This window comes from Nilaparvata lugens, chromosome 10, assembly GCF_014356525.2.
Source record: "Nilaparvata lugens isolate BPH chromosome 10, ASM1435652v1, whole genome shotgun sequence".
Lineage (NCBI taxonomy): Eukaryota > Metazoa > Arthropoda > Insecta > Hemiptera > Delphacidae > Nilaparvata > Nilaparvata lugens.
Window position 1 is genome coordinate 1,767,512 of NC_052513.1, and position 25,922 is coordinate 1,793,433.

The window sequence follows — 25,922 nt, forward strand, 5'->3', positions numbered from 1 at the left end:
CAAATGTAGTTTCGTAATTGAGGGGTGTCGGTGTAGTTACTGTAGATTCATGTTGTAGAAATCGTCGTATTGAACAATGTCTAATTATATGTCTAACCATAATCTGTAGATTGGGATTGTAGTGTTAACATGCTTTGAAACAAATCAATATGATTGGCAAGATTCGGCAACAGTTTTAACATAACGGTAACAACCCATGTAGTGAATGTAGACTGTTTTATTGTTCATTTGAACATTTTACTCAAAAAACACGTTGGAAATCTCAGTTACAGTTTCCTTTTCATCATTATCTTTTGTTTCTATGCGTATTCATGTCTTATTAACAAATTAAAGACAAGATTAATATTGTCAAATTTTATTCTAAACCATTTATTAATAATCAATACTTTTATCGTCAATTACTTCGACAAGGTAAACTAACTAATAAACTATTCAGGGATACATTACTACAATACACCTCCATGTAATACTTGTATTACATTGGACAAAGTAGTTCATTCTCACAAATTTGGGAGTTTTCTTTTTTACAGCTTCACTGACCAAATTTGAAGATTATTATTTTCAACTCCTCCCTGTATCATAATGCATTTATGATATATTTTACTTCTGAGGATCCCGAAATTGAGTTTTAGAGTCTAGTGCAGAGCTCTCATTCATGACAATCCCAAAATTGAGGTTTATAATTGATTATGGACCAAATGGAATATTGATAATCTTCAGCTCCTCCCTCTCAGTTGTATCATGAACTCTGTTAATTATCCCTGAAATATAGTTATTGAAGTGAGTACGCAGCTTGTTTCCGTCTTCTTCTATATTGGCCGTGATTTTTGTCATCCGTGAGAACTGGTTACCTGTAGAAAAAATGAAAGTGAATGAAAATCTCGGTTTTTTGGAAATAAGCTCTGTGACTTTGATATCTGTTTTTATAGGTTGTTAGTTTGGTGGATCTCAGACTAATATTCATACTTAAAATAATTAATTGTCAATAATAATTTATTGTAAACTATTACTAATACAGTAGTCAAAATATGCTATATTCGTTGTCAATAACTCTTGTTTTGTGTAAAAATATCCCTCATTCGAAAATAATTGAAATTAAGCCAAATAATTTAATATTCCTATTATCATCTTGAAGAAGTGATTTTATATAATCTTTCTAATATACTATTGGATTTTTCTCATATTTTTCATTTCACGCGATTCGTGATAAAACTAGTAGTTAAAATTTAACAATCCTTCAAAGAAGTAGGTCATTAACAGAGGTTATAGGCTAGGCAATGAACGTTATCTAGATCATTCTAAATTTTTGTCTATTGTATTATCTACTGTAATCTTTTTTTATTGATACCTCTTAATTTAAAACTTGGTCATTGCAAAAAACTATGGTCATTACCATATCAATTTGTAATTTTGCAGCATCTGATATCATTGTGGATGGATGAATTTACATTCAAATTTACTGTTACACTTGAGGAAACGATAAATACAGTACTGCAACTAATCTAAAGCATAAATAAGGCATGATAAATATGTTTCTACTAGAGAGTTGTTGAAAGATTTCTGATCTTTACTTTGATAAAACTCAGATTGCTTCTCATAACTTGGACTCCCGTTCGCTCCTACTCAAAATGAGCAGCCAAATTATCAAAACCATTCTAATTTATCGTTTTTCAATATGATGAATGCAGTTCATTTTCAATTTCGGTAGCAATTGAACAGCCCAGTTACGTAACAACCGTCTAATTACGTAATATATCTCGAATTTGGAAACACAGTCTTTGCACTGATCTTTGCCAAAATAAAATTTGTATTTTTGCCAATGCTACTGACGATTTGAGAACCTAATAATAGATTTTTCTTGTGACCGAGTTGTGATAACTATCCAACTTTTTCTTTGTGTAACAACCTGTAATTTTTGTTGTTTGAAGTCTAATTTGGGTTTGAAGCAGCATAATCATGTATTTATGAATGTCAGTGAAAAAACTATATTTCCGACCGGTTTATAATTATTGTAAACGAACTGAATAATTTCTAAATTCTTATTTTTAACTTCCCAACTAAATCTGGAACAACCTTTGATTTCCTCTACAGTATCCATTTATCAGTTTAATGTGATTTATTATGGGTTCAAATGTCAACTTAGATCTTCATTTAAAGGGTGCAAGTAGTAGCATTATTCTCTTTTACTTTGACAATTTCTGAGTAATGAATGAGTTATTTAGTACCTTAAAAGTTGGCAGCATAATTGATATTCATGTTCTTTCTTTTACAAAGATCAATTATTTTAGTCCTAAGAGAGCAAAATTTTAAAGTTTGTGTTATTGGTTTATTGGGTTGCCTGGTGCAGAGAATCATCTATTCAAAATCGATTTCTCATAAGCAATTAAACTGTATAATATTGAAACAACAAAATCAGAAGTGCCATAAATATATTATTTTCAAAAATGATAATTTTCTATTATACTCAAGGCGAACGCACAAACAGACAGACGTATGCGACAGTTGGGGAAAAATCATACGTCTACATGCAGACATTATGCAGACAGACGGACGTATGTGTGTGTTGAAACATTCGAACGCCTTGGGACCTTTTCTCCGTATGTCTGTATAGGTCTTTCTGTTGCTGTGTGCGTTTGCTTTAAGGGCCGATCGCACTGTAAAAGTTTGAACCGAATTCGTTTAACCGAATTTAACTGGCTGGTTAAATTCTAATCCTGATTATTAATTTCATGAGAAGCAATCAGAGAAGGCGTTTTTGAAAAGACGGCTTCTCTGATTGGTTCTCGTGGAATTGATCACGATTAAAATTTGAACGATTGCTGTTCCGGGCCCAAGACTTGAAATAGGAACATCCATCTCAACATATTTTTGAGATAAAAAACAGGAGTTGTGAAGGTTCAAATCTTTGAATTAAAATTTAAAAATATATACGGTATCTATTTTGAGTTTCACTGTCAGCATTCTTTTTTATACAGCATCAATGCTACCAAATATGATAGTTTCAAGTGGATTTCAATATCTTTTATCAATCAATCAATGTTTTTTTGTCATCGAACATTACAAATATGTTTGTTATAAACAAACGTCATGGAAGCTAACATATAATGTACTGTACCATAATACATAGCATTGCATTTATACTTCTCCCTATACTTCTCTCCCTATACACGCATATTTTAGTTGGATAAACTCTTATTATCATTTACCTAATTGAGCCGAGGACTTGGAGGTAGGTTGCCTGGAATAGGAGACCACAATGCAATTGCTCTGCTGTATGCCGCTCTGAAGAACGAAGTGATCGTAGTAGTAATCCAGTTCACTTATTTGCACCTCGGAAACTGGATCGTAGACAAAGATCACACCGTTGGCGTCTTTGTAGCAGGCTGGCCAGCATTTTTCAAATCTTCAACAAGAAATGAATAATACATTAATTTATTTAAGATAAAATATATAGGTAATTTGAGGGAGTTGGCACGCCTGCCATGTACTGGTAAACAAGTTTGAGAATAGCTCTGTGTACTTACGTGAATTATTAAACTATCTTCAACAAAAACTGTGAATTACGGTGTCGAGTGTACAGTGCTTGGTATGGTGAGACGGGATTCATAACTTCAATAGAGTTTTTTGAGTAAACAATTTAGAAATCCTCTTTCGAGTTTCGGTTAACCTAACTGTGATTCAACTTCAAGCGATCAGAATTGAATTCATCAAACAACAGCTGATCGGGGCAAAATTGGACTTGCGAGTGAATCGAGGAAGGAACAGATAATAACTGTGCTGCGACGACCTTGACTGGTGCATTACGTAAACTCACCCTTTGCTTCAATCATCCTTATCGCGAGATAGATAAAAGCATCTCTAACACCTGTTGAACGCCCAAGTGTTTAACTGTGATATAGGTCAAGAACTAAATTCTCGTTTCGTATCAATTTGTTAGCACATTCAAACAGTTATACATGGATAGGTTCTTGTCAGCGGGTAGAGGGGATAAGCGAGATCGTTCATCACCGGAGAGTGAGCCAAATGCCGCAAAGAGGGCGACGGTAGCAAGCGCCGAAAAGCAAGGAATGCTTGATGATATGACGGAAATTATTGGAAAACTTCTTGATGAAAAGCTAAAGGTTTTAGCAAATAAAGAAGATATGGATGGCTTAACGAAAGAAATTCAAAGGCTTGTGAAGGAAAATGCTGAACTCAAAGAGGAAGTTGAGCATCTGAAGAGGAAAATAGTTCAAGTGGGTGAAAGAGTGAATAATATAGAAGATCGTTCTAGGAGGAATAATGTAATATTCAAAGGACTCCAATATAATTCCAATGAAGACTGCGGAAAAATTGTGGCGGGATTCTGTAAAGATGTTTTGAAATGCAGTAAAGAGATTATTATCAATAGAACCCATGTACTAGGACCAAAAAGGAACAATGCACCTCTCATCGCCCATATCCCTAGAGACGAAGACGTCGCAAGTATCTTCAGTCGAGTGAAAACACTGAGAGGCACCGGCTACATAGTGCACCGAGATTTCTGTGAGGAGACGAGGAGGAAGCGGGGAAAGCTGGCGCGTCTGAAGAAGGAGATCGCGCAAGTCGTCGGCCAGACACGGATGTCAATCGTCGCTGACCGACTCATCGTCGAGGGAGTCTCGTTCGCCTTGACTGGAGAGATGTGGCTTCACTGTGGCCAACAGGACGGTGTACAAAAATTAAAAGAGATGTTCAACTACGATTTTTCAAAAATTTTAGAAGACATTGCAAAAGACGCTAGAAATGATGAATAGGAAAAATGTGTCTGTCAGGTGCAGGAAAATGATAATGACTGTAAAATTCTAGCTTATAATGTTGCAGGCTTGAGAGGTAAGTGCCAGATACCAGGTTTTATTGATTTTGTTCAAAGTTATGATATATTTTTTTTGATAGAAACTTTCGTGGAAGTGAAAGACTTCTGTAAATATATAAATTATTTTTCAAATTACAATCTTGAATGGGTATCAGCCGAAAGAGAGAGGCATTTTGGTAGGGCGAGTGGGGGAATTTTGTTAGGATTTAAAAAAGCTAGGAAAGGAGAATGCAATTTTCTTAAAGTAAATGGGATGCAGATAATAACAATGACCGTTGAAAGAGATAGGTCTTTATATTTGGTTCCAAGTTATTTTGTCAGTAGCTCTTCATGGGAAGCTGATTACAATAGAATGTGTAGTTTATTGGAAGCATGTGATAATGAAATAGAAATGATAATTATGGGGGATTTCAACGGTAGGATAGGGGAGGGACAGGTTCTTCCTGTCGAACTTATAGAGAGTGATTGGGGAATCGAGTCGATTAGATGCTCAAAGGATAAGGTTGTTAATGCAAGAGGGCGTATGATTATGAATATGTGTGATGAATTTGGTTTGACGGTGTTGAACGGTAGAATGAAGGGTGATTGGGAAGGAGAGTATACTTTTATTGGAGCTATGGGGTGTTCAGTTATTGATCTGTGTTTAGTATCAGCAAGCTTATTGGGAAAGATACATGATTTCATGGTGAGCAGTTGCATTTTCTCTGATCATATGCCAATTACTCTACGGTTAAAGCTTAGGATAAAAGACCAGCCCAATCAGATACTCAAGCCACAGTCGAAATTAAAATGGAAAAAGGAAAACGCGGATATTTACAAAAATGAGCTGGAGGTGAGATGTAGAGATTTCAACTCTGAGGGGGATGTAGATAATAGTTGGTCTAATTTATTGAAGATGATACATGAGGCTGCTGGCAGACAGGCGATTGATAAAAAGAGAAATTCCAAAATTTGTAAAAATATATGGTTTGATTGGGACTGTAGAAAAGCTAGAGATAAAAGTTTTGCTAATTTGCAGCTGTTTAGAACTTGTAATAATGAATGGACTAGAAACATGTACATAAGTGCAAACAAAGCATATAAAACTATGTGTACACAGAAAAAGAAGGATTATTACGAGAGCATTGGGAATAAATTCAAAGCAATAAGGGATACAACAGAATTTTGGAAGCTTGTTAAAATTTTCAAACGGAGTACATATAAGTTTTCAGTGGATATAACAGCGGAGGAGTGGGTGATGCATTTTCAAGGTCTGTTGGCTTTAGAGGGGAGGGCGAAGACTATCTTGTATGCTGAACCTTGTTGGCAAGATCATATTTATGACGCTGAGATAAGCCGTTCCGAAATAGTGGCAGTATTGAAAAAGTTGAAAGATGCGAAAGCGACAGGAGTGGACGGCATACCAGGAGAATTTTTCAAATACGCCCCACAATGTTTCGTAGATGTATTGCTTGGAATTTTTAACAGCGCTATTGGGTTCGGGCAACTGCCGGCCTGTTTTGGAAAAGCTATCATTTTCCCTATACATAAGAAAGGGGACATTGCGCTAGTTCAGAATTATCGAGGTATAACATTCATAGATGCAGGAGTAAAAGTGTTTGCGGGGATATTACTGAGGCGATTCGAGAAATGGGTGAGCCAAAATAGCGTATTAACAGAGAGTCAAGCTGGTTTTAGAAAGGGGTATTCAACGGTAGATAATATTTTCAACTTGAGAAGTATAGTCGCATTGAAAACAGCAAAAAGAAGAAGTAGAGTGTATTGCATGTACGTGGATTTCAAATCTGCATTTGACGTTATAGATAGAAGGGCTCTCTGGTATAAGTTGCATGAAATGGGAGTACCTTCGAAACTGATCAAGATGACACAAGAATTATATAAATGTACGCGATCTGCAGTGTGCACATCGAATGGGCTTACTGGCGAGTTTGAGACATTTTGTGGCTTGAGACAGGGTTGTTTATTGTCACCCATGCTCTTCTCGTTATTTATTAATGATTTGTTGGAATATGTTGGTGAAGGGCTATGGATTCGTGACAGAAACATTAGAGGATTGCTATATGCGGATGATCTGGTGATGTTGGCAGATGCGCCCAAATCCTTGCAGAGAATGATGAATAGACTAAAGTGCTACTGTGAAGAATGGGGAATAAATATAAATATGGATAAATCTAAAATCATGGTTTTCCGAAAAGGGGGAAGATTGGCGGGGCACGAGGAGTGGTATTGGGGAGAAGAGAAAATTGAAGTTGTCAACTCTTACAAATATCTAGGAGTGACTTTTACGTCCACTATGAAGTTCCGAACACATATTGCCGAAAGAGTGACAGCCGCTAAATGTGGACTTAATTCTGTGTGGAGTAGTGTCATTACTAATAATATAATTCCAGTGAAGGCAAAGTGGGAGGTTTTTGACGCAGCTCTGCGAACAGTTGTCAGTTACAGCGCGCAAGTCTGGGGTATTGAAATGTTTGAGGGGTTGGAGATTTTTCAGAGGTATTTCATGAAAAGATTATTCTCTCTGCCTCGCAGCACCCCCAATTACATTCTATATTTGGAGACAAGGAGGGATCTGCTATTCTTTTACACATTCAAGATGCACTATAAATATATTCTTAAAGTATTAGGGCTGCCAACATTACGACTGACACGTTTTCTGGCGGAAATAATGATTGAAAGAAACATGGGTTGGTTCAAGGAATGGAGGATTCTTAACAACAGATACCAATGTGAGGTGGGTGTATGTCCTATTAGTGTTCTCGATCGAGCTGCGGAATTGGAGAGGCTCCGGGAATGTATGATTCAAGAGTTTCGGAATAAATGCTGGGAGAGAGCGGGAAGGGCTACAATCCATGACATATATGTGAAATTGAAGCACGATTTGGGAGACAACGATTATATTCATGCCAACCTAAATAGAGCAGAAATAGCCATGATAGTCAAGTCAAGAGCAGCACTATGGCCTCTAAATTATGGAGTGGGAAGGGAGGGTCGTCAGTTGCTATGCTCGATGTGCAACAGCGGACAAAATGAAGATATCATCCATTTCTTGGGTAAGTGTTCAGTTTTGTCGGAGTTCAGATTTAGTATATGGGGAGTGCGAGAGCTAAACGAGCGACAGGTTATTGATGTATTGAACGGGGAGAGCTGGGAGAAATTGATAAAATTCATAAGAATAGCCTGGAGGTACCGATCTCACCTGATTGAGGAGTTCAACACTTGATAATGCAATCTTTCTCCTGACTTAATTACATAATTAATTATTTTTGTAGAATCTAATAGTAGTCAACTCCTGGCAGACGGCCTGAAGGCCATTGCTGTATAAAATTTATCAAGTTATTATATATTTTTTTTTGTTGTTGTGGTTGATGTCAATAAAGATTTTTTGAATTATTATTATTATTATTATTATTATTATTATTATTATTATTATTATTATTATTATTATTATTATTATTATTATTATTATTATTATTATTATTATTATTATTATTATTATTATTATTATTATTATTATTATTATTATTATTATTATTATTATTATTATTATTATTATTATTATTATTATTATTATTATTATTATTATTATTATTATTATTATTATTATTATTATTATTATTATTATTATTATTATTATTATTATTATTATTATTATTATTATTATTATTATTATTATTATTATTATTATTATTATTATTATTATTATTATTATTATTATTATTATTATTATTATTATTATTATTATTATTATTATTATTATTATTATTATTATTATTATTATTATTATTATTATTATTATTATTATTATTATTATTATTATTATTATTATTATTATTATTATTATTATTATTATTATTATTATTATTATTATTATTATTATTATTATTATTATTATTATTATTATTATTATTATTATTATTATTATTATTATTATTATTATTATTATTATTATTATTATTATTATTATTATTATTATTATTATTATTATTATTATTATTATTATTATTATTATTATTATTATTATTATTATTATTATTATTATTATTATTATTATTATTATTATTATTATTATTATTATTATTATTATTATTATTATTATTATTATTATTATTATTATTATTATTATTATTATTATTATTATTATTATTATTATTATTATTATTATTATTATTATTATTATTATTATTATTATTATTATTATTATTATTATTATTATTATTATTATTATTATTATTATTATTATTATTATTATTATCATAGGTAAGGAAAGTACTGCTTTACGAAAAAAATTAAGGTTCTCCAATTTCCAAATTTCCATAGGTTTCAAGGTCCCCTGAATACAAAAAGTGGTTTTTGGGTATTGGTCTGTATGTATGTGTGTACACGATATCTCATCTCCCAATTAACGGAATGACTTGAAATTTGGAACTTGAGGTCCTTCCAAGATGGCGGCGAAAATGTTGTTAAAAACAGGGGTTTTCGCGATTTTATCGAAAACGGCTCCAACGATTTTGATCAGATTCATACATAAAAAGTCATTGATAAGCTCTATCAACTGTCACAAGTCCCATATCTGTAAAAATTTCAGGAGCTCCGCCCCATCTATGCAAAGTTTGATTTCAGATTCCCAATTATCAGGCTTCAGATACAATTTAAACAAAAAATTTCAAGTGGAAAAGATTGAGCATAAAAATCGCTACAATTAATGTTCAGTAACATTTTCACCTAAAATTGAAAATAAGTTCGAAGTTCGAGAAAATAAGATTATTCAATTTGCAAACTGTTGGCAAGTGTTGATTCTATTAAATCATTCACTATAAAGAGATAGTAGATTTCATGTGTCTACAGCGTTATTTTCCTGTCACCAGCTGGCTTAGATCTTTGAATAGTAGACTTGAGATGCGCGTGAACACTAGCGTCAGTTGATCAATTTTCATAACGGCAAGGAAAGTTGTATGAGTGCGTCACACCAGATTTTTGAATGTTGTCAAGGTTAGGAGGGGCCCCAAAATTGTTATGCTCTTAGGGAGGTGTGCTCTTCTATCTTTGTTTGCTAAACGGATGCAGTAATACCGTAATAGTCTACAAGAAATAATATTAATGAAAGTAATAAGAAGTTTCTAAGATGTCTAATTTAATGACTTGTTATTGTTAGCGTATGGATTGGATTGTGGGAAGTCCCGTAGGAAGCTCCACTTGGCCGACTTAACCACAATCTCCCATGACGGAAAACTGTGATAGGTATTTATTAATGATTTTCACATAAATGCTATTTTGAAAGAGTTTCTTCTCATTTCAGGAAGCCAAAAACACAAAACAAACAAACCAAAATCACTAATCACAAAATATAATGAATAAATCTCTCATCATCAACCGTCTCTCAGCCCACCTACAAACCTAGAGTTAATGTGGGCATCATTCTTGGCAAAATTAAAATTAATTATTGAATAATTAGGAAGCCATCTGTAGACTGGCTGGCTGCTATGGCTTTGTAAAAAATGAGCGCTGCTATCCAGATATTGTCAGTTTAATAATATCAATAAATATTATGTAATAAACCAATAAGTTTGGTGTAAGGGTAAGCATTCTTGACCGGCAATTAGGAGTTACTGGGTTCGATTCCCGGGCTGACAAATAATTTTTGTATAGTAGCGCTCATCGAATTTCCATCTAGCTGTTTACCCCGTTGTCAATATTTGCAGTAGCAGAAGTCTTCGGGGTGATTTACAGCATTTAATTGGGATTTTCGTTCAATTATAATTATTAATTAATCAGCATTTGAACAAATGCAAGTTCCAATTTATTTCCATCTGTAGATTAATCATTAAATTTGATTTAATAGAGGTAATAGATTTCTAATTGAATTGATTAACAAACATAAGCTGAAATAGCTGAAATACATAAAAAATTCATCTTATAATAAAAAATAGTTGGCCTCCACATCACACGTTCCACCACAAGGCGCCAGGTGTCTGCTCGAGTATGCTTAGGCTATTTTTATGTGCAATAGGACGACTCAAGCCTTTGTATATTGCAACTGTCATTGGTAATAAATTATTATTACATTATTTAGAATTATCTAATCAACTGTCATTGGTAATAAATTATTATAGTACATATTTATAGTTTCCAGCAGTATCAAACGTTTGCCTATCTGGCTTCCTGCAGAGATTTAATTCTTTTTAAATTTATTTATTCATATGACTTTATTTGGCAGAGAGATCCTTTGGGATGTCCTGCCTTGCCGTATTACCAAATGTCATTTCCTATTAACACTCAAGTTTATAGGTTATATATTGGGTTCTTCATGTTTTCTCTGTAAAAATTTGAAATTTCACTTCCTGAGTTTCTATTTTATAAAGTTTTAAATTAAGTAAACTTATTTCTAAACACAAATTTACATTTAAAAAGCAAACAAATATAAAATTTTGATGATAATATTGAAGCTTAAAATTTCACATTACAATTTTTTCCATGGCAACCAAAAAGTTATTTTTTTTTAATAAATTAGAAGCTTCAAATAAATCAATTCTACTGGCCAATGGGTTGCCTATTGTGATACATCTTTCAAGTGGCGATGTATGCCTTCTCATAGGGGCATGGAACTGGTGAAAATTCCTCAAATTACGTGTGGGCACCACAATTCCCACTCAATGATTGTGGTGCCCACACGTAATTTGAGGAGTTTTCACCAGTTCCAAGTACCATTTCCTATAATACTAGAACAAAATACCACTATTTATTATCCAGAAAATGATCATAAAAACTATATTAAATAAACCCATATTGTTCCCTTCAAAAATTACATTCAGTGTAAACTATAATGTGCTTAGCATATTCAAATATTTCAATAAACATACAAGCTCATTTTCAAGAATCAATTTAACTCATAGAACAAGATACAATCTACATAGATATGTTACTTATGATTCTAATTTAACGGTTATTCGTAAGCAGCTGGTATACATCGCTCCAAAAATTGTAAACTGCATCCCGAACGAGCTCATCGGTGAACCTATTAAGTTTGTTCCAATAATAATATTATTAAAAACTGCATACTTCACAACTATTAGACTACTTCCATCTTAATATTTTACGAGTTCAAAATTTTTTCAGCTTTTAAAACTATTCATTATTGTCAGGATTAATTCACAATTGATAGCATTTATTCCAAATATACTTTCCATTGTTTGAATAGAAAGATTCCATTTTAAAATATTAGCTTAAGGTTTAGAAACTGTTAAGTCTCTACTCCTACTGGAGAACAAGTGTTCCACTTATGCCAGTAGTTCTTCACCTCCAGCCGTATTTACAGATAGTTGATATAGATATTTAGAATAATAATTGTTGTTTTTTCTGATTGTCACATCTTTGTACTGTTTTCTGTGTTTTGGTGAAATAAAATTGAATTGTATTGAATTAGAATATATTCAAGTAAGATCTTAATTTATTCAAAGCCAACTTCGATTTTTCAATTTATCCTATATCATTTTTCAGGGTTCTGGAAGAGAATTTGAACTAATAAAATATAATATTTTGATTGATAAACACAATTCAAATAGAGTTTTTTGCCGTGGATAATGTTCAAATAAACTCTACGGTTGTGCAAGGGTACCTAATAAGACGGATGATGAAAAATTAGAGGACCTTAGATGGGTTCCAAACCTAAATTAAAATTTTAAATATAAAGAATCACTCACTTTTTGTTGCCTCCACAGTCCCACAGCTCTATGTCGACCTTGAGACTTCTGTTATTGATGTTTAGATAGGATTCGAATTCCACTATTCTGACTCCTTGTGTTGCTCGATATTCATTTCCACTATTATCGGTGGCGTCTGATAGGAAGTTGGCTATCGTTGTTTTTCCTCCCTGTGAAGATTTCATAAATATCAATGATATTGAAAAAACTCTGTGCCAAATAGATTGAATACAAGATGACTAAACATTATTTTATTATTAAATAACTAGCTCAATATTCACACAAGACAAATCAATAAAAACACCTCAGTTTTTCTGTTAATTTCTCAAGTACGGTAACAAAGGTGGGGGTAAATGTTGATTTTGAAACTCATTACTGTACAACAGCAAAGATTATTCATGAATGAGATTCAACCTACAAATTAGCAATTTTTAAAACTCATCTCTGTAAAACAAAAAAAAAGATTATTCAAATTAGATCCAACCTACAAATAGCAATTTTTTTTTTCTTGTTGAATATATTTGTATGGCGGACTGTTGATATATCAACTTACCTACAACCTTTAGTGAAAAATCTTTACTTCTATTTTATTGTGTCTTAAAAACAAAAATGTGGTGCGATGTATCTTGAGAGAACTAATGTCCATGACCCATGTTTCTTTTAAATTTATGTTCTTCCCCATATTTATATATTGCATTCAGCATGTGATTCTTGTGTTTAAGAGCTTGCAGAAATATGTGCAGCTTCTACTGGAATTTATGCATTACTTATTTTTATAAGTACAGAAGTATAAATGTTTGATAAGGAGGAAATTTTTATTTTCAAGTACCGTAACTCATATATAAGCTGCTCATAAACAATTATTTTGTTTTTGCTGACGGCATCATAAGAGGCTGATACAATTTTTTATTTGTATAATATAGGCCTAATATATATTTGAAGTAAAATAGTGTTTTATTATTTTATTGATTCAATGATACAAAATTTGTATTTATTTTGTAGTTTAATTGATGATTTGCAAATGCAGTACAACTAACATTATTTGTAGCCTAACTGAAATTTTTTAAGTAAAATAGTGTAGTTTTGTAGTTTGAATTGATAATGTGCAAATACTGTAACTAACATTTGGAGGCCCAATCAACGCTATCTTAAGTTTCATCACAGAACAATTATTAAATTAATAACATAAATATGGAGGTACTTAAAAAAGACTTTCAGTACGGTGTTTATCTGCTAAAGCCTCATGAATGCAGGATTATCACTGAGCGACTGAGCTATGCAGCTACCGGCAAGTGTATAAACAAAACCGTTGCCTAGCAACACAAGTAGATATGAGACTTCAAATCGATTTTCGAAAGTCGACCATCGAATGTTCCATACCTCAATGATTTGTATTATTACTTTCCTTGACCTATTACCATAGGTAAGGAAAGTATTGCTTTGCGAAAAAAATTAAGGTACCCCAATTTCTAAATTTCTATACGTTTCAAGGTCCCCTGAGTCCAAAAAAGTGGTTTTTGGGTATTGGTCTCTGTGTGTGTGTGTGTGTGTGGTGTGTGTGTGTGTGTGGTGTGTGTGTGTGTGAGCGTCTGTGTACACGATATCTCATCTCCCAATTAACGGAATAACTTGAAATTTGGAGCTTAAGGTCCTTATACTATAAGGACCCGACACGAACAATTTCGATCAAATGCAATTCAAGATGGCGAAAATGTTGTCAAAAACAAGGTTTTTCGCGATTTTCTCAAAAACGGCTCCAACGATTTTGATCAAGATAAAGAAAGGAAAAAAGATGTTGTCGAATTACAGCACAAAAGTGTTAGATTTTGATCAATTTCATACCTAAAATAGTCATTGTAAAAATTTCAGGAGCTGCGCCCCATCTATGCAAAGTTTGATTTTAGATTACCAATTATCAGGCTTCAGATACAGTTTAAACAAAAAATTTCAAGTGGAGAAGATTGATCATGAAAATCTCTACAATTAATGTTCAGTAACATTTTCACCTAAAATTGAAAATAAGCTCGATGTTCGAGAAAATAAGATTATTAAATTGCAAACTGTTGGCAACTGTTGATTCTATTAAATCATTCACTATGAAGAGATAGCAGACTTCGTGTGTCTGCAGCGTTATTGTCCTGTCACCAGCTGGCTTAGATCTTTAAATAGTAGTCTTGAGTTGCGCGGGAACATTAGCGTCAGTTGATCAATTTTCATAACGGCAAGGAAAGTTGTGTGAGTGCGCCACATCAGATTTTTTTTTTTTATGTGGTTTGGAATCTACCTGAAGTTGTGTGTTTTCCAAAATCGTATTAGTTAACAATGAGTTTGAAATTATCTTTAAAAACCTTCATGAAAAATTGTGAATAATTTAGCACATACCGTACTGAGGGATAAAATAAATACTATATGAAATAAGCATACTGTAGGCCAACTGCATTTTAGAAATAGGATAAGGATAAAACAAACTATGTTACTACCTTTATAAGCCAAAAAAAATGATAATAATTACTATAATATATTTCAACTTGTTTGTTGTAGGATGGAATAAATGCAATATGCTGTCGAATTGTATTTTTGAGAAGAGTAAAAAATAAATTATCTTAGAGGTGCACATGGAATGAAAATTAAGCTGCGATTAGACCAAAGCTATTAACAAAATGTTAATAACTTAATTCTTGTAGATTCTATTAGATTGAACATAACTTATCATACACATGATGAACATATATGTTTGTCAAGTTCCATTCAATCTAATAGAATCTATAAGGATTTAGGTTATTAACATTTTGTTAATAACTTTGGTGTAAACGCAGCTTAACGAAGAAAATTAAGTTTTCCAACTCTGTTGAAACCTAAAATGTTCTACTTTATTATAGGATTCACTCCACAAACTATATTAGCATTGGCTGAATGTGAAACATTGATTTTCATGAAGAATGTTAATAGTTTGAAGTAAATCCTAACATAGTAGCCGACTAATATTGATACCGTTTTTAAAATATTATTTTTCATTTGTTCTTTCGTTAATATCTTCAGATAATTCTTTACTCATTATTTAAATAATTCAACCCTTGAATTCTTTCAGGGTTTTTATGTTTTTCAGATGAATAAATACGTTTGAGAATAAAGTATATAATTAATTAATAAATAAATACTGTGTGCATTAGAAATAATTCTTTCACTTGTGAAATTCCAGCTCTAATGTAAACTCTTTCAAAACAGAGAGAGTTTCAAATTAAGTACACCTACCATTTTTGGGAGGATTGTCAGTAGATTGTATTGAATCAATTAAAAAAAATCAATACTATTATAGTCAATAATAGATTCGATAAAATTTTTATTAATTCAAGTAGAAAAAATATTCTAAAACTTTTTGATCAACATCTTCGGTAAACTTCGGCAAACGTCGTCTTCAGTACGACGAAGAATATTTTATATTATTCAAACAGTCTGGATGCATAATGAGTGAATCATTCACTTTATAACATTGCGCGCTTCAGTGGGCCTAAGCTATAGTGAACTTGTCCAACCAGTCTGTTGCCTTTCCGATATTTGCGAATACAGTCTAGACGTTTTAACGATTAATATTGTCTGCATTTTTTAACGTTCACTCCACAATTTCAACAGTGCTCGTAAGAATCTTGTGCAAAGGAAGTGAAACTGACTGCTGCCTGCAACAAACAAAGTTTGATAGCTTATCAAAACAGATAATAGATAACAATTTGTAGCTAGGCATATTGAAAGGTGCAAAGCTTGGTTGCCACCCCATTCAACGGTAGGTATCTGAACTGAACAGTAGTATTCTTGCAGCAGGTGGTGAGTTCAGATACCTTGCTGCAAAATGTATCACTTTGTTTTATTTCTTTTGATTTTCACCGTTTTACAAGGTAAGTTCCCATGTATTTTTGCAAACTTTACTACAATTTTTTTCAACTTACTAATTGGTTAATATGTCGATATAATTTTTATTTTAGCCTCACTACAAAGTATTTTTGAGCTTATTAGTGCACAGTTGAATAACTATTAGATTCTATATTTTTTTAAATACTGTACAGGATGTAGCCTATTTTTAATTACCTGCTTATTGTTTTTATTAATTGAAAATACTTCCTTGGCGAACTATAGTTATTTAATAATATTAGAATTTATCGTAATTTACTTTCCAAAAATATTTTACCTTAAATATAAGTTATCTATGATAAACTTGTAGAGAGTTCAATATATTGTCCTGAATATACATGTTAAACTTATCTTGAATAACATGATGATTTTATCCAAATTTGATTGTTTTTCTTGATTTTCGAATGGTACCATAATAGATTCAATTGATTTTTGGTTTTCACGTTTCTGATAGTCGTCATAATATTTGAGATTATTTTGTTTAATCATGCTTGAAAGAAGTTCTGTATCAATCAACCTGGTGTGCCTGTTCAGAATTGAGATGATAACCGCATGGTTTCCTATTACTATTACGAACTCGATTTTAACTAATATTGTATTTTATTTTCAAAATGTTTATTAGCTTTATGTAGGACAATATTTAGCATAAATTCTCATATCATGAGCTTATTGAAAACTATAGTCTTTTTTACTACTTTATCAAGATCAAATTTCATTAGGTATTTGCATCTCGAATTGTTGATTAGAATGAGTTCAATTAATTTTGTTACAACATATCTGAATATGTTCAAATTGTATGAAATTTATATAGGTATTGATTCAATATTTTTGACTTTATTTCATTTGCATTTGGAAATGGCTCTCATGAGTGGGGACATAATATTATGCATAGTCATTATATGCATTATTAAAATATGAATTGGTAAGGTAATGTATGATTTTTATTCAATTTCAGCTAAAATATGGACAGTATAATTTTGAAGTCTAAACTCAGCCACAGTTTTACTTCTCTCTCCAAATAAATCCAACTATGTAATATTATATTCAATAATATTAAATCATCCATAGGTACTTCATATAAAGGAAGGAATTATTGGCATTTACATGTATGAGAATGATAGGAAATACATGTTTGACGCATCATAACGTTTGAACTACTGCAATAAAGTGATTAACTTGGAATTTTCCATAAAGATTCTCAATTTACCGATGACAGTTATATGTCTATTTGATTTTTATTTATAGATTGATTTTAATTTTAGTAACTCAAACAAATCTATTCAAATCGTGATACAAAGTTTACGTAGGATAAAAGCACAATCCTTTTTTCTATTATAAATTAGCACAGTAGTTAATACTTTTATTATTATGATTAGGAACTAAACAACTAAATTTGATCTACTTGTGCTCTCAACAGACCTCCTTTGCTGAGCACGGGTAACACCTGCTAGAATTCAATAATATATAAAATCAATCATTGTAATCTATGATTAGCTATTTTGTGATAAAAACTTTCCCATATGCAAAGACATGAATTTCTCCAGTAATCCACCAGTTTTTTTCAAACTAGCAGGTAACCCGTGCTCCGCAAGGGTCTAATTAATAACTTGACCTACTGAAATATCTAAGAATTAAAATAGATCTTTAACCATCCTCGGTAAATTCAGAATATTTTTGTAAAATTGCAAGTTAATCAGTACAGTTTAGACGTGATGATGCGTCATTCGCGATTTTTTCCCATCCTTTAATTTGTAGTACGATTCTTTCCTTTATTATATTATAGATGGGATAGGTATCTTAAATCTCATGTCACATTAGAATTTATTCTAACTGAATAATGTCTTTCCTTTTGTAGCAGCTGCGAATTCAGTTGATCCAGCCAAAACTATAAGATGTCTCCTGCTAAAAGATTATCAGAAATCCTGCAATGTACTCGGAGGTAATTTATATTATTTATTAGATCAGTGAATCAACTACACTATTTTTCTATTGTCTATAGACCAATATTCTGTCCGCATGCTTCTATAGAGTATTACTAATTCAAATCACTACCAATGTTTCTTGTAGCAGAGTATAAGGGTCCTACCACGGGGAGAGTGATCTCCGATCCTGTGTAGGTAATAAATATCTATATCTCGGATCGCTCTCCAAGATATAGATATCTATATTCTATACTTTGCTACAAAACCATTGTAGAGCCTTGAATTATTAATATTCCATAAAAACATGGGAACAAAATATTCGTATGTGAATCACCAAAGTTTCAACAAAAGACTTTCTGAATTAAATAAGTCTTCAGTGAAGTGTATTCCACATCGTCTATGCATGAGTCACTTCCATGTATCATGATTATCTACTAACTACGCCAAATTATTATGACTGATTCCATTGAATCATTCATGATTTTAATCCAAATATGAGTCACCTTGTTGATCCATTTTGTTAGCGTTTAAACAAAATCAACTTGTTTGGTCACTATCTACATTATCATTTTATTTGTGATTTCTATCAATAATTTTAATGATTCAATCAACTTTTCAAAAACTGATCAATTATTGAAATTTTGAGAGTTCGGATCTACGGTGCTTCGATTATTCATCAATGTTCATTATCAGAGTTTATTTTACTTTTAGTCTTATATAATTTGAAATATTGATTGACTTATTTAGAACGATACAAGCGTTTTAATAACTCTGTTGTAGTTCTGACACTGTGTTACTTGTAAATATTTGAATAATATTCATGAAGGCTTATGAAGCTCCTCTTCAGGAGTGAAATGCATCCCTCAATACTCCAAGAAAAGTAAGTGTTTTTCAAATATTTACAAGTAACACAGTGTCAGAACTACAACAGAGTTATTATATAGTGTTTCGTCATGGAAAGCAGCATCAATTACAAGCGTTTTGCTTCAATAGGGTAAGTTTAGTATGCAATTAATAATAATTGATTTCTATTAATAAGAGCTATTAGATAGCTATTAATAATAATTCATTCCACTTCAAAATCATACTTGATGAAGGGAAAGGTGATCATCAAGGATGAAGGGAACCGGTAGTGTCATCAAAGAAAATACAGTAAATGGATACTTGTGATTCTATAGTCTACATAATGAGAATGTAAGTTATAATCGAGAATCACTCCACTTATATTGGCTACTTTTGTACAAATTAATAAAAACATTATAAAAACTTGTAGTACCCTTTATTAAAAACTTTAAAATATTTCAACGAAACTAGTCGTTAAAATGTTTTAAAGTTTTTAATAAAGGGTACCTACTACAAGTTTTTATATTGTTTTATACGAAACTAGTCGTTAAAATATTTTAAAGCTTTTAATAAAGGTACTACAAGTTTTTGTATTATTCTATTATTCTACAAAGGCGACTTCCTAGAAGTATTTTAATCCTAGGTGATGATGATGGGATGAATGATAATACAATGAAGGTAGAGTTATGAATGCATAAAAATTATAATAATTATTAATTATTGTTTTTATTAGTTATAATCGAACTATTTCAGATACAACAATCCTATAAAGGTTCAAGTTTCTATTTTATTTCTGGAAAATAAATTCAGTTGATTATCTACTGATATTTGATCTTTAATGGGGTTTCCAGATCGAAAAAATGTTATAGAAAATTAATTATTATTAAATTATTACTTATTGCTCTAAACCTTACAGATTGAGTTAAAACATGTTTGGAAAATGTTTTAGGCCATCCTGTTCCAAGCCATCTAATCCAGATTTTCCAAGAACTACCGCAGGCGACCAGAGAGAAATTGGAATCGAATACTGTGTACTGGAACCTTACTTCCAAGGAATACTCCATGATACATCCTTCTTTCTGGCTTTTAACATCGGTATGTTTGGTTCTTCATTAATTCTTCGTATCAGTAGGCCTACTTCTTGAAAACTTCATATAGTTCTTATAAGTTCTTATACAGAGTGTTTACGAATTCCCTACCAATACTCTAGGGCATTATGGTTCCTGGGTAAAAAACATATCTAAATATCATATTTAAATTGTCCGTAAGTCTTCAGATACTCACACAGCGGCTATTTTGCTTTTTTCACTTATTTTTTTCCCAAATAATGGATGAACATACGAAATTGAAACTTCACAAAATCATTTATAACAACTAGACAAAGCTACAAAAAAATTATAATAATTTTTCAAATTCATAAAACAAAATGGCGGCCATTTAAAATTTTGTTTCTTAAATAACTCAGAAACTGATGGTTTTACAAAAACATTACAAGAATAACTTTTTTTTAGTAAATTAAATAACCTATTGATTGGTACCAGACGTTTCAAGATTAACTGAGATATGGCAGCATTAGTGATAGGTGACCAATGAAAGTTTGTTGCAGTGCAAACCAAGGCATGCTGATAGAGTTGCCTCAATGATGCTACAATCTCGTTTTGCATGTTAATAGTAAGCGATTGTAGGTCCAGGGGTGCCCATCCCCCCAATGGTCCATGTCGCAAAATTCCCCCCCCCCCAAAATTCTCAAAATTTGGTATTCATTTAGGTACTTAAAAACTGTATATTGAAAAATCCTCCCCATTTTCCCTAGTTTTTTCCAAAAATCCCCCCCAAAATTCAGCCTCATGTCGCAACTAACATTGATAGCAATGGTATTGCTATCCTTGTCTATCATTCAACAAAGCGGATAGCGCTATCTCTTCCTCGCTTTGCTCTGTTGCCAGATCGTCTTTTAACAATGTAGAATTAACAAAATATGTCATTTTAATTATGAAAATTCATTATAAAATTATTGAAAATATAATTGATTATTTTAAACGAGAATGAACCGTTAATATTACACGATCAACCTGTATTAGCTACCGTCTATAGAAGGCATTGGCAAGACAGAGGATCGGCAACGGTTTTCTCCTATCTTCCTCTACTGCCATTATAACATGGAGACCTCACCATAGTTATCATTTAATCAAGTTTAATAATGCTTGTCTTGGGAAAAACATAACAAATTGATTGAACTATTGATTTGAATATTGCTATTTTGAAACACCAAAAATAAGTAGCCTATACCATAGAGAAACGATAGCATAAGTAGATATCCCATGGTATAGGGCGTTTATGTCGCAACTTTTACTGTTATCCCAAGCCGATAGTTCACGTAGTTCTATCCTATGCAGCTGTGTGATGCTGGTAGTCTCTCAAATTGTGCTGTTCATACACTCTCACCCCAACAAAACAGTAAAAATTGACAATAATCGACAGTAATCGGCTTGAGATAACAGTAAAAGTTGCGACATAAACGCCCTATACCATGGGTTATCTACTCAAGCTGTTGTTTCTCTATGCCTATACTCTCTCATCTGAGGACGAATGTATAAGGTGGCGACAACTCCTATCTTATCATTAATCATTGTTTACCAATTTACTTTACTTATTTAATCATAACTATTGTATTGAACGCAATATCTTCTCCGTCATTAAAGTTGATGTTTATGACTTGTTGTTTGTGTCATAGAATAACACAATCATTCATTGGAAATGACAACACTTATAGTCAGTATATCCTCTATAAATTCCTTGAAACTTTTAATATTAGGTTGAAAACCTTTGCATTGAAAAATATCTCTAGAAATATGAAGATTTTTTCAATTTCTCAACTCCTATTATCTTTTATTTATTCTTTGCATTCATTTTTGAAGATAAATTGGCTTAATCCTAGAAAAAATTACAAAATAAATAAATAGAACTTCTGTGCTTGAGAGAAATTCAATAAAGTTTATTTATTTTAAATGAAAAAGACTAAGAAATTGTCAAAAAACACCACAGATTTATTGATACTTAGAAAGGCCGGTTTCGGTTATTACACCATTGTCAATCTCTGATAAACAATGATTTCTAAGTATCAATAAATCTGTGGTTTTTTGACAATTTCTCAGTCTTTTTCATTTAATATGAATAATTACCACATTATCAACTTCTCAACTACACAAAAAGTGTATTTATTTACTACTACAATTATAACTTTTAAAATGGACAATATGCCCAGCACGGTTCCTATTTCTATGTATGACACATTTCAAAGTTTTTATAAAGTTTAATTTTCTTCTACAGGTTGAGAGGTTATCGAAGTTTCCAGGCTCCAAACTGTCATCCGTGATTCTCCACTGGCCCAATGAATCCTCTGTGGCTGCTCAAGTGATGCATTCGTTGAGAACCACTGATCAGAAAAAGGATTTCATTTCTGGGGTGTGTAATTTTCACAAATTATAATTCCCAAATTAACTCCTATTCCATTACTGATCACGATTAAAATTTATCTAATCGTGATTTTTAATTTATTTATCTCTTACGATTAATTTTTAAATAGTTGATATGAACCCGAAAATGATTTGCTTTCACATGGGATCTCAAGAGTTATAATATTTCATAGAAACAAATAATTCGACACTAGTTTATAAGGTGATTTCAATTTATTAACACCGTATACTGTTCGAGCTGTACACTTCAATCGTCGAACTACCGTATTTAAAATTAAATTTATCGACTTTGATAAATAAGTTATTTGAATGATTTTGAATTTAAATTGTTTCTCCGAAATCATGTCCAGTCATGAATCTATTGCAAACTACCAATCTGGATTTCATATCGGTGGAAGGACATTCTTAAAATTTCAATATGTTTACTGAAAATTCATATTCTGATACGTATCAGTGTTTACTGTGTATTCTCAATTAAAATAAAAATGCCGATATTATTCTCGTAATGGACAAAACGTCTATAAGATACTCCATGTTCTGATAAATTATAAATAACTATAATTATAACTCCTGCATCAAGATTATAAATTATACTCAAATTAATAATATAGCTCCTGCTGTATTATTGAGTTCAGAATTTTTTAATAAATTATATGGTTAGATGAAAATAAGTCAGATATATTTTTTTGACCGAGCGAAGTGAGGTCTAAGATTCAAGTCGACGGTTTTGCATTTCTCTTTATGTTTATATGTTTAAATGTTTATATGTTCCGCTTTTATGGTGAAACGCAGCAATAGATTTTCATGAAATTTGACAGGTATGTTCCTTTTTGAATTTCGCGTCGACGGATACGTAAGGTTTTTTGAAATTTTCCAGTTTAAGGATAATACAAAAGGAAAAGGAGTCTCCTTCGAACGCCAATATTACCGTAAAAATCAGACTATAGAATTCTTCATCATAAACCAGCTGTCGATTGGATTATAAATTGCATGCAATAACGCATGCAACTAATAACTCAATGTAACTTGGTTAAAATCAGCTGTTGTGTGGACTATTAATTGCATGCGTCATTGCATATTAAATGCACTATTACTAATGACGCATGCAATATTTTAATAACTAAAAAAACATAGTATTTTCTCTCGATCTTTCTCTGCTTTCAACTCGAGCTGACATTTTAGATGTCTTAGGAGATTAACTTTTGATGTTAGCATTTTTGATACACCAGACCCAACAGCCATTAGCCGTTTTCACACCGATATCTCGCCGACAAGACTTACAGACAGAATTTACTCTGATGCACAGTAAGAGGAGGCTGTGTTTTACAACTGCGGGAGGTCTACTGTTCACAGAACTACTATTATAAATCAAGATAGTTTATTAATTATTATTCATGCTTATATGAAGATGAGTCAGACATTTTTTCATAAATCATGGCAGTTTATAATTTATTATTCATAAACCGTTTTTATTGAGATGATGGAAATACTTCGGGATATATTTCTATATTTCTTTAGGTTTCATCTCTATATTTTAATTGGTGATTATTGACTCATCTGATGAGTTATTTCAAATTATAAGATGAATGTTTCTTGATTTTTCAGCTAAATCCGAAGAGTACGTCATTATCGGACAGAGTGCAGTCGGTTATATCGGCAGCTCTGATCAATTGGGATGAGGCAGAATGGGATTTGCCAGTTCTTGTTCATAATGCCAACTCACTTTTGCTGCACTTCCCTGCTGAGTATCTGCTCATTTCTTCAAGACCGAAATCTAGTGAACGCTTGTATGTATAGACACACGCATTATTTTATCAAAAATATAATTGAATTTCTAATCAAGTATTTCAATAGGACTACTTCAATTTTTTAATTGTTATATTTTTGATAAAAACACAACTAGTTTCGAGCACTCATGAAAATGGGTGCTCAAGTTTTGACACTTGAAAATTGCATTAGTGCTAAAAACTAGTTGAGTTTATATAGAAAAAAGTATAAAGAGGGTACGGTACTATAGTGAGGTCCACGTTATAATGACAGTATTTGATTAACATTGATGTTGCTATCCTTGTCTATCATTCGACAAAGCAGGTAGTACTATCCTTTTCTAGCTCCGCAACGATGTCAAATCTGTTTTTGACAATGCAGAAATATAATTATTTAAGGCAGAGAATCGACAACGCTGTTCTCCTATCTTTATCCACTGCCATTATAACGTGGACCTCACTATAGTAATTTCTATAAGAATTGAATTCATGCTTTCATCATCATTTTTTAATACGGTAACTGTTAGCCTAATAATAATCAGTTTTTCCTGCAGGCGCTTGTTCCTTCAAATAGGAACATTTTCTTTCCCTTTTAATTGTTTGTTATATTGAGGAACTCGATTATTGTGTTATAGACTACTTATTGTGTCATATATTATTGTGTCTACTTCAGTTGAAAATTGATAACTGTTCTCACCAATTGAAATAGAGATATGTATTGACAAATCTCAAAAATAATTATTCATTTTAGTAATCTAATGAATACTCTATGCTGGATGAATGAAGTGTAGTGTACAGTATACACTCCATTCATCCAGCATAGAGTGGAGTCCCTACCTATATGAATAATAAAAGTATGTTATGTAAATGATTGTATTAGGCATAAGTGATTATTTTCAACTAACTTTATATTGTAGCTCTAACAAAAACAAGATTACATTATCTGTATTCATTATTTAGTTATATTTCAAATTAAACAAAACTCAACAATTTAATGTATTGGGATGACTCGTCTTCGAATTGAAATTAAAAAAAACTTTGCGCATTGTTGTGAATTAATATGGTCTTCAATAGAACTCATCTAAGAAGTTTCAAGTTATAAGAACTCATCTGAAATCTTATAATATAGGCCTTTATTATATTATTTGAGCTCGATTGGTCTGTCTGTTATGAACTAGTAACTCGAGCATAAGCAGGTAAAGGTTTCTGTTTCTCAGCAATATTATTCTTTCTCAGATAAATATGACAAAAAATATTGTACGTAACTTGTAAGGTAACGTATTTACCGCATTCGTATGATAATTCTGCCCTCAACTACGTTTCAGGCAGAAACAATCATACTTATGCGGTAAATTATCGTTACCGGACTTGTGACGTAAAGTACTATTCTTCAATTTTTTTCTATTTTTATCATTACTTAAAATTAATCTTCTCTGATTATTTGTATGGAATCGATTACAGTACAAACTGTGAACCGA

General features: G+C 31.8%; 2 protein-coding genes across 4 annotated transcripts; one reads left to right on the forward strand and one right to left on the reverse strand.

Moving 5' to 3' along the window:
• Positions 1-220: 220 nt before the first annotated feature.
• On the reverse strand, positions 221-16,198 carry LOC111049803 (intraflagellar transport protein 22 homolog). 2 transcript variants are annotated; one of them, XM_039436070.1, is made up of 4 exons: positions 15,787-16,198; positions 12,535-12,704; positions 3,207-3,403; positions 221-851 (listed from the first exon to the last, which is right to left on the reverse strand). In XM_039436070.1, exons 1-4 carry the CDS (start codon positions 15,787-15,789, stop codon positions 688-690), a joined length of 534 nt encoding a protein of 177 aa, XP_039292004.1. In that variant the 5' UTR covers positions 15,790-16,198; the 3' UTR covers positions 221-687. The 2 variants fall into 2 exon arrangements, with proteins under 2 accessions (XP_039292004.1, XP_039292003.1); XM_039436069.1 differs by lacking the exon at positions 15,787-16,198 and adding an exon at positions 13,658-13,831.
• On the forward strand, positions 16,083-24,515 carry LOC120353223. Of its 2 annotated transcripts, none has more exons than XM_039436067.1 (5): positions 16,083-16,424; positions 18,293-18,376; positions 20,152-20,297; positions 22,533-22,667; positions 24,284-24,515. In XM_039436067.1, exons 1-5 carry the CDS (start codon positions 16,379-16,381, stop codon positions 24,473-24,475), a joined length of 603 nt encoding a protein of 200 aa, XP_039292001.1. In that variant the 5' UTR covers positions 16,083-16,378; the 3' UTR covers positions 24,476-24,515. The 2 variants fall into 2 exon arrangements, with proteins under 2 accessions (XP_039292001.1, XP_039292002.1); XM_039436068.1 differs by having other exon boundaries at positions 16,133-16,424; positions 18,296-18,376; positions 24,284-24,490.
• Positions 24,516-25,922: the final 1,407 nt, after the last annotated feature.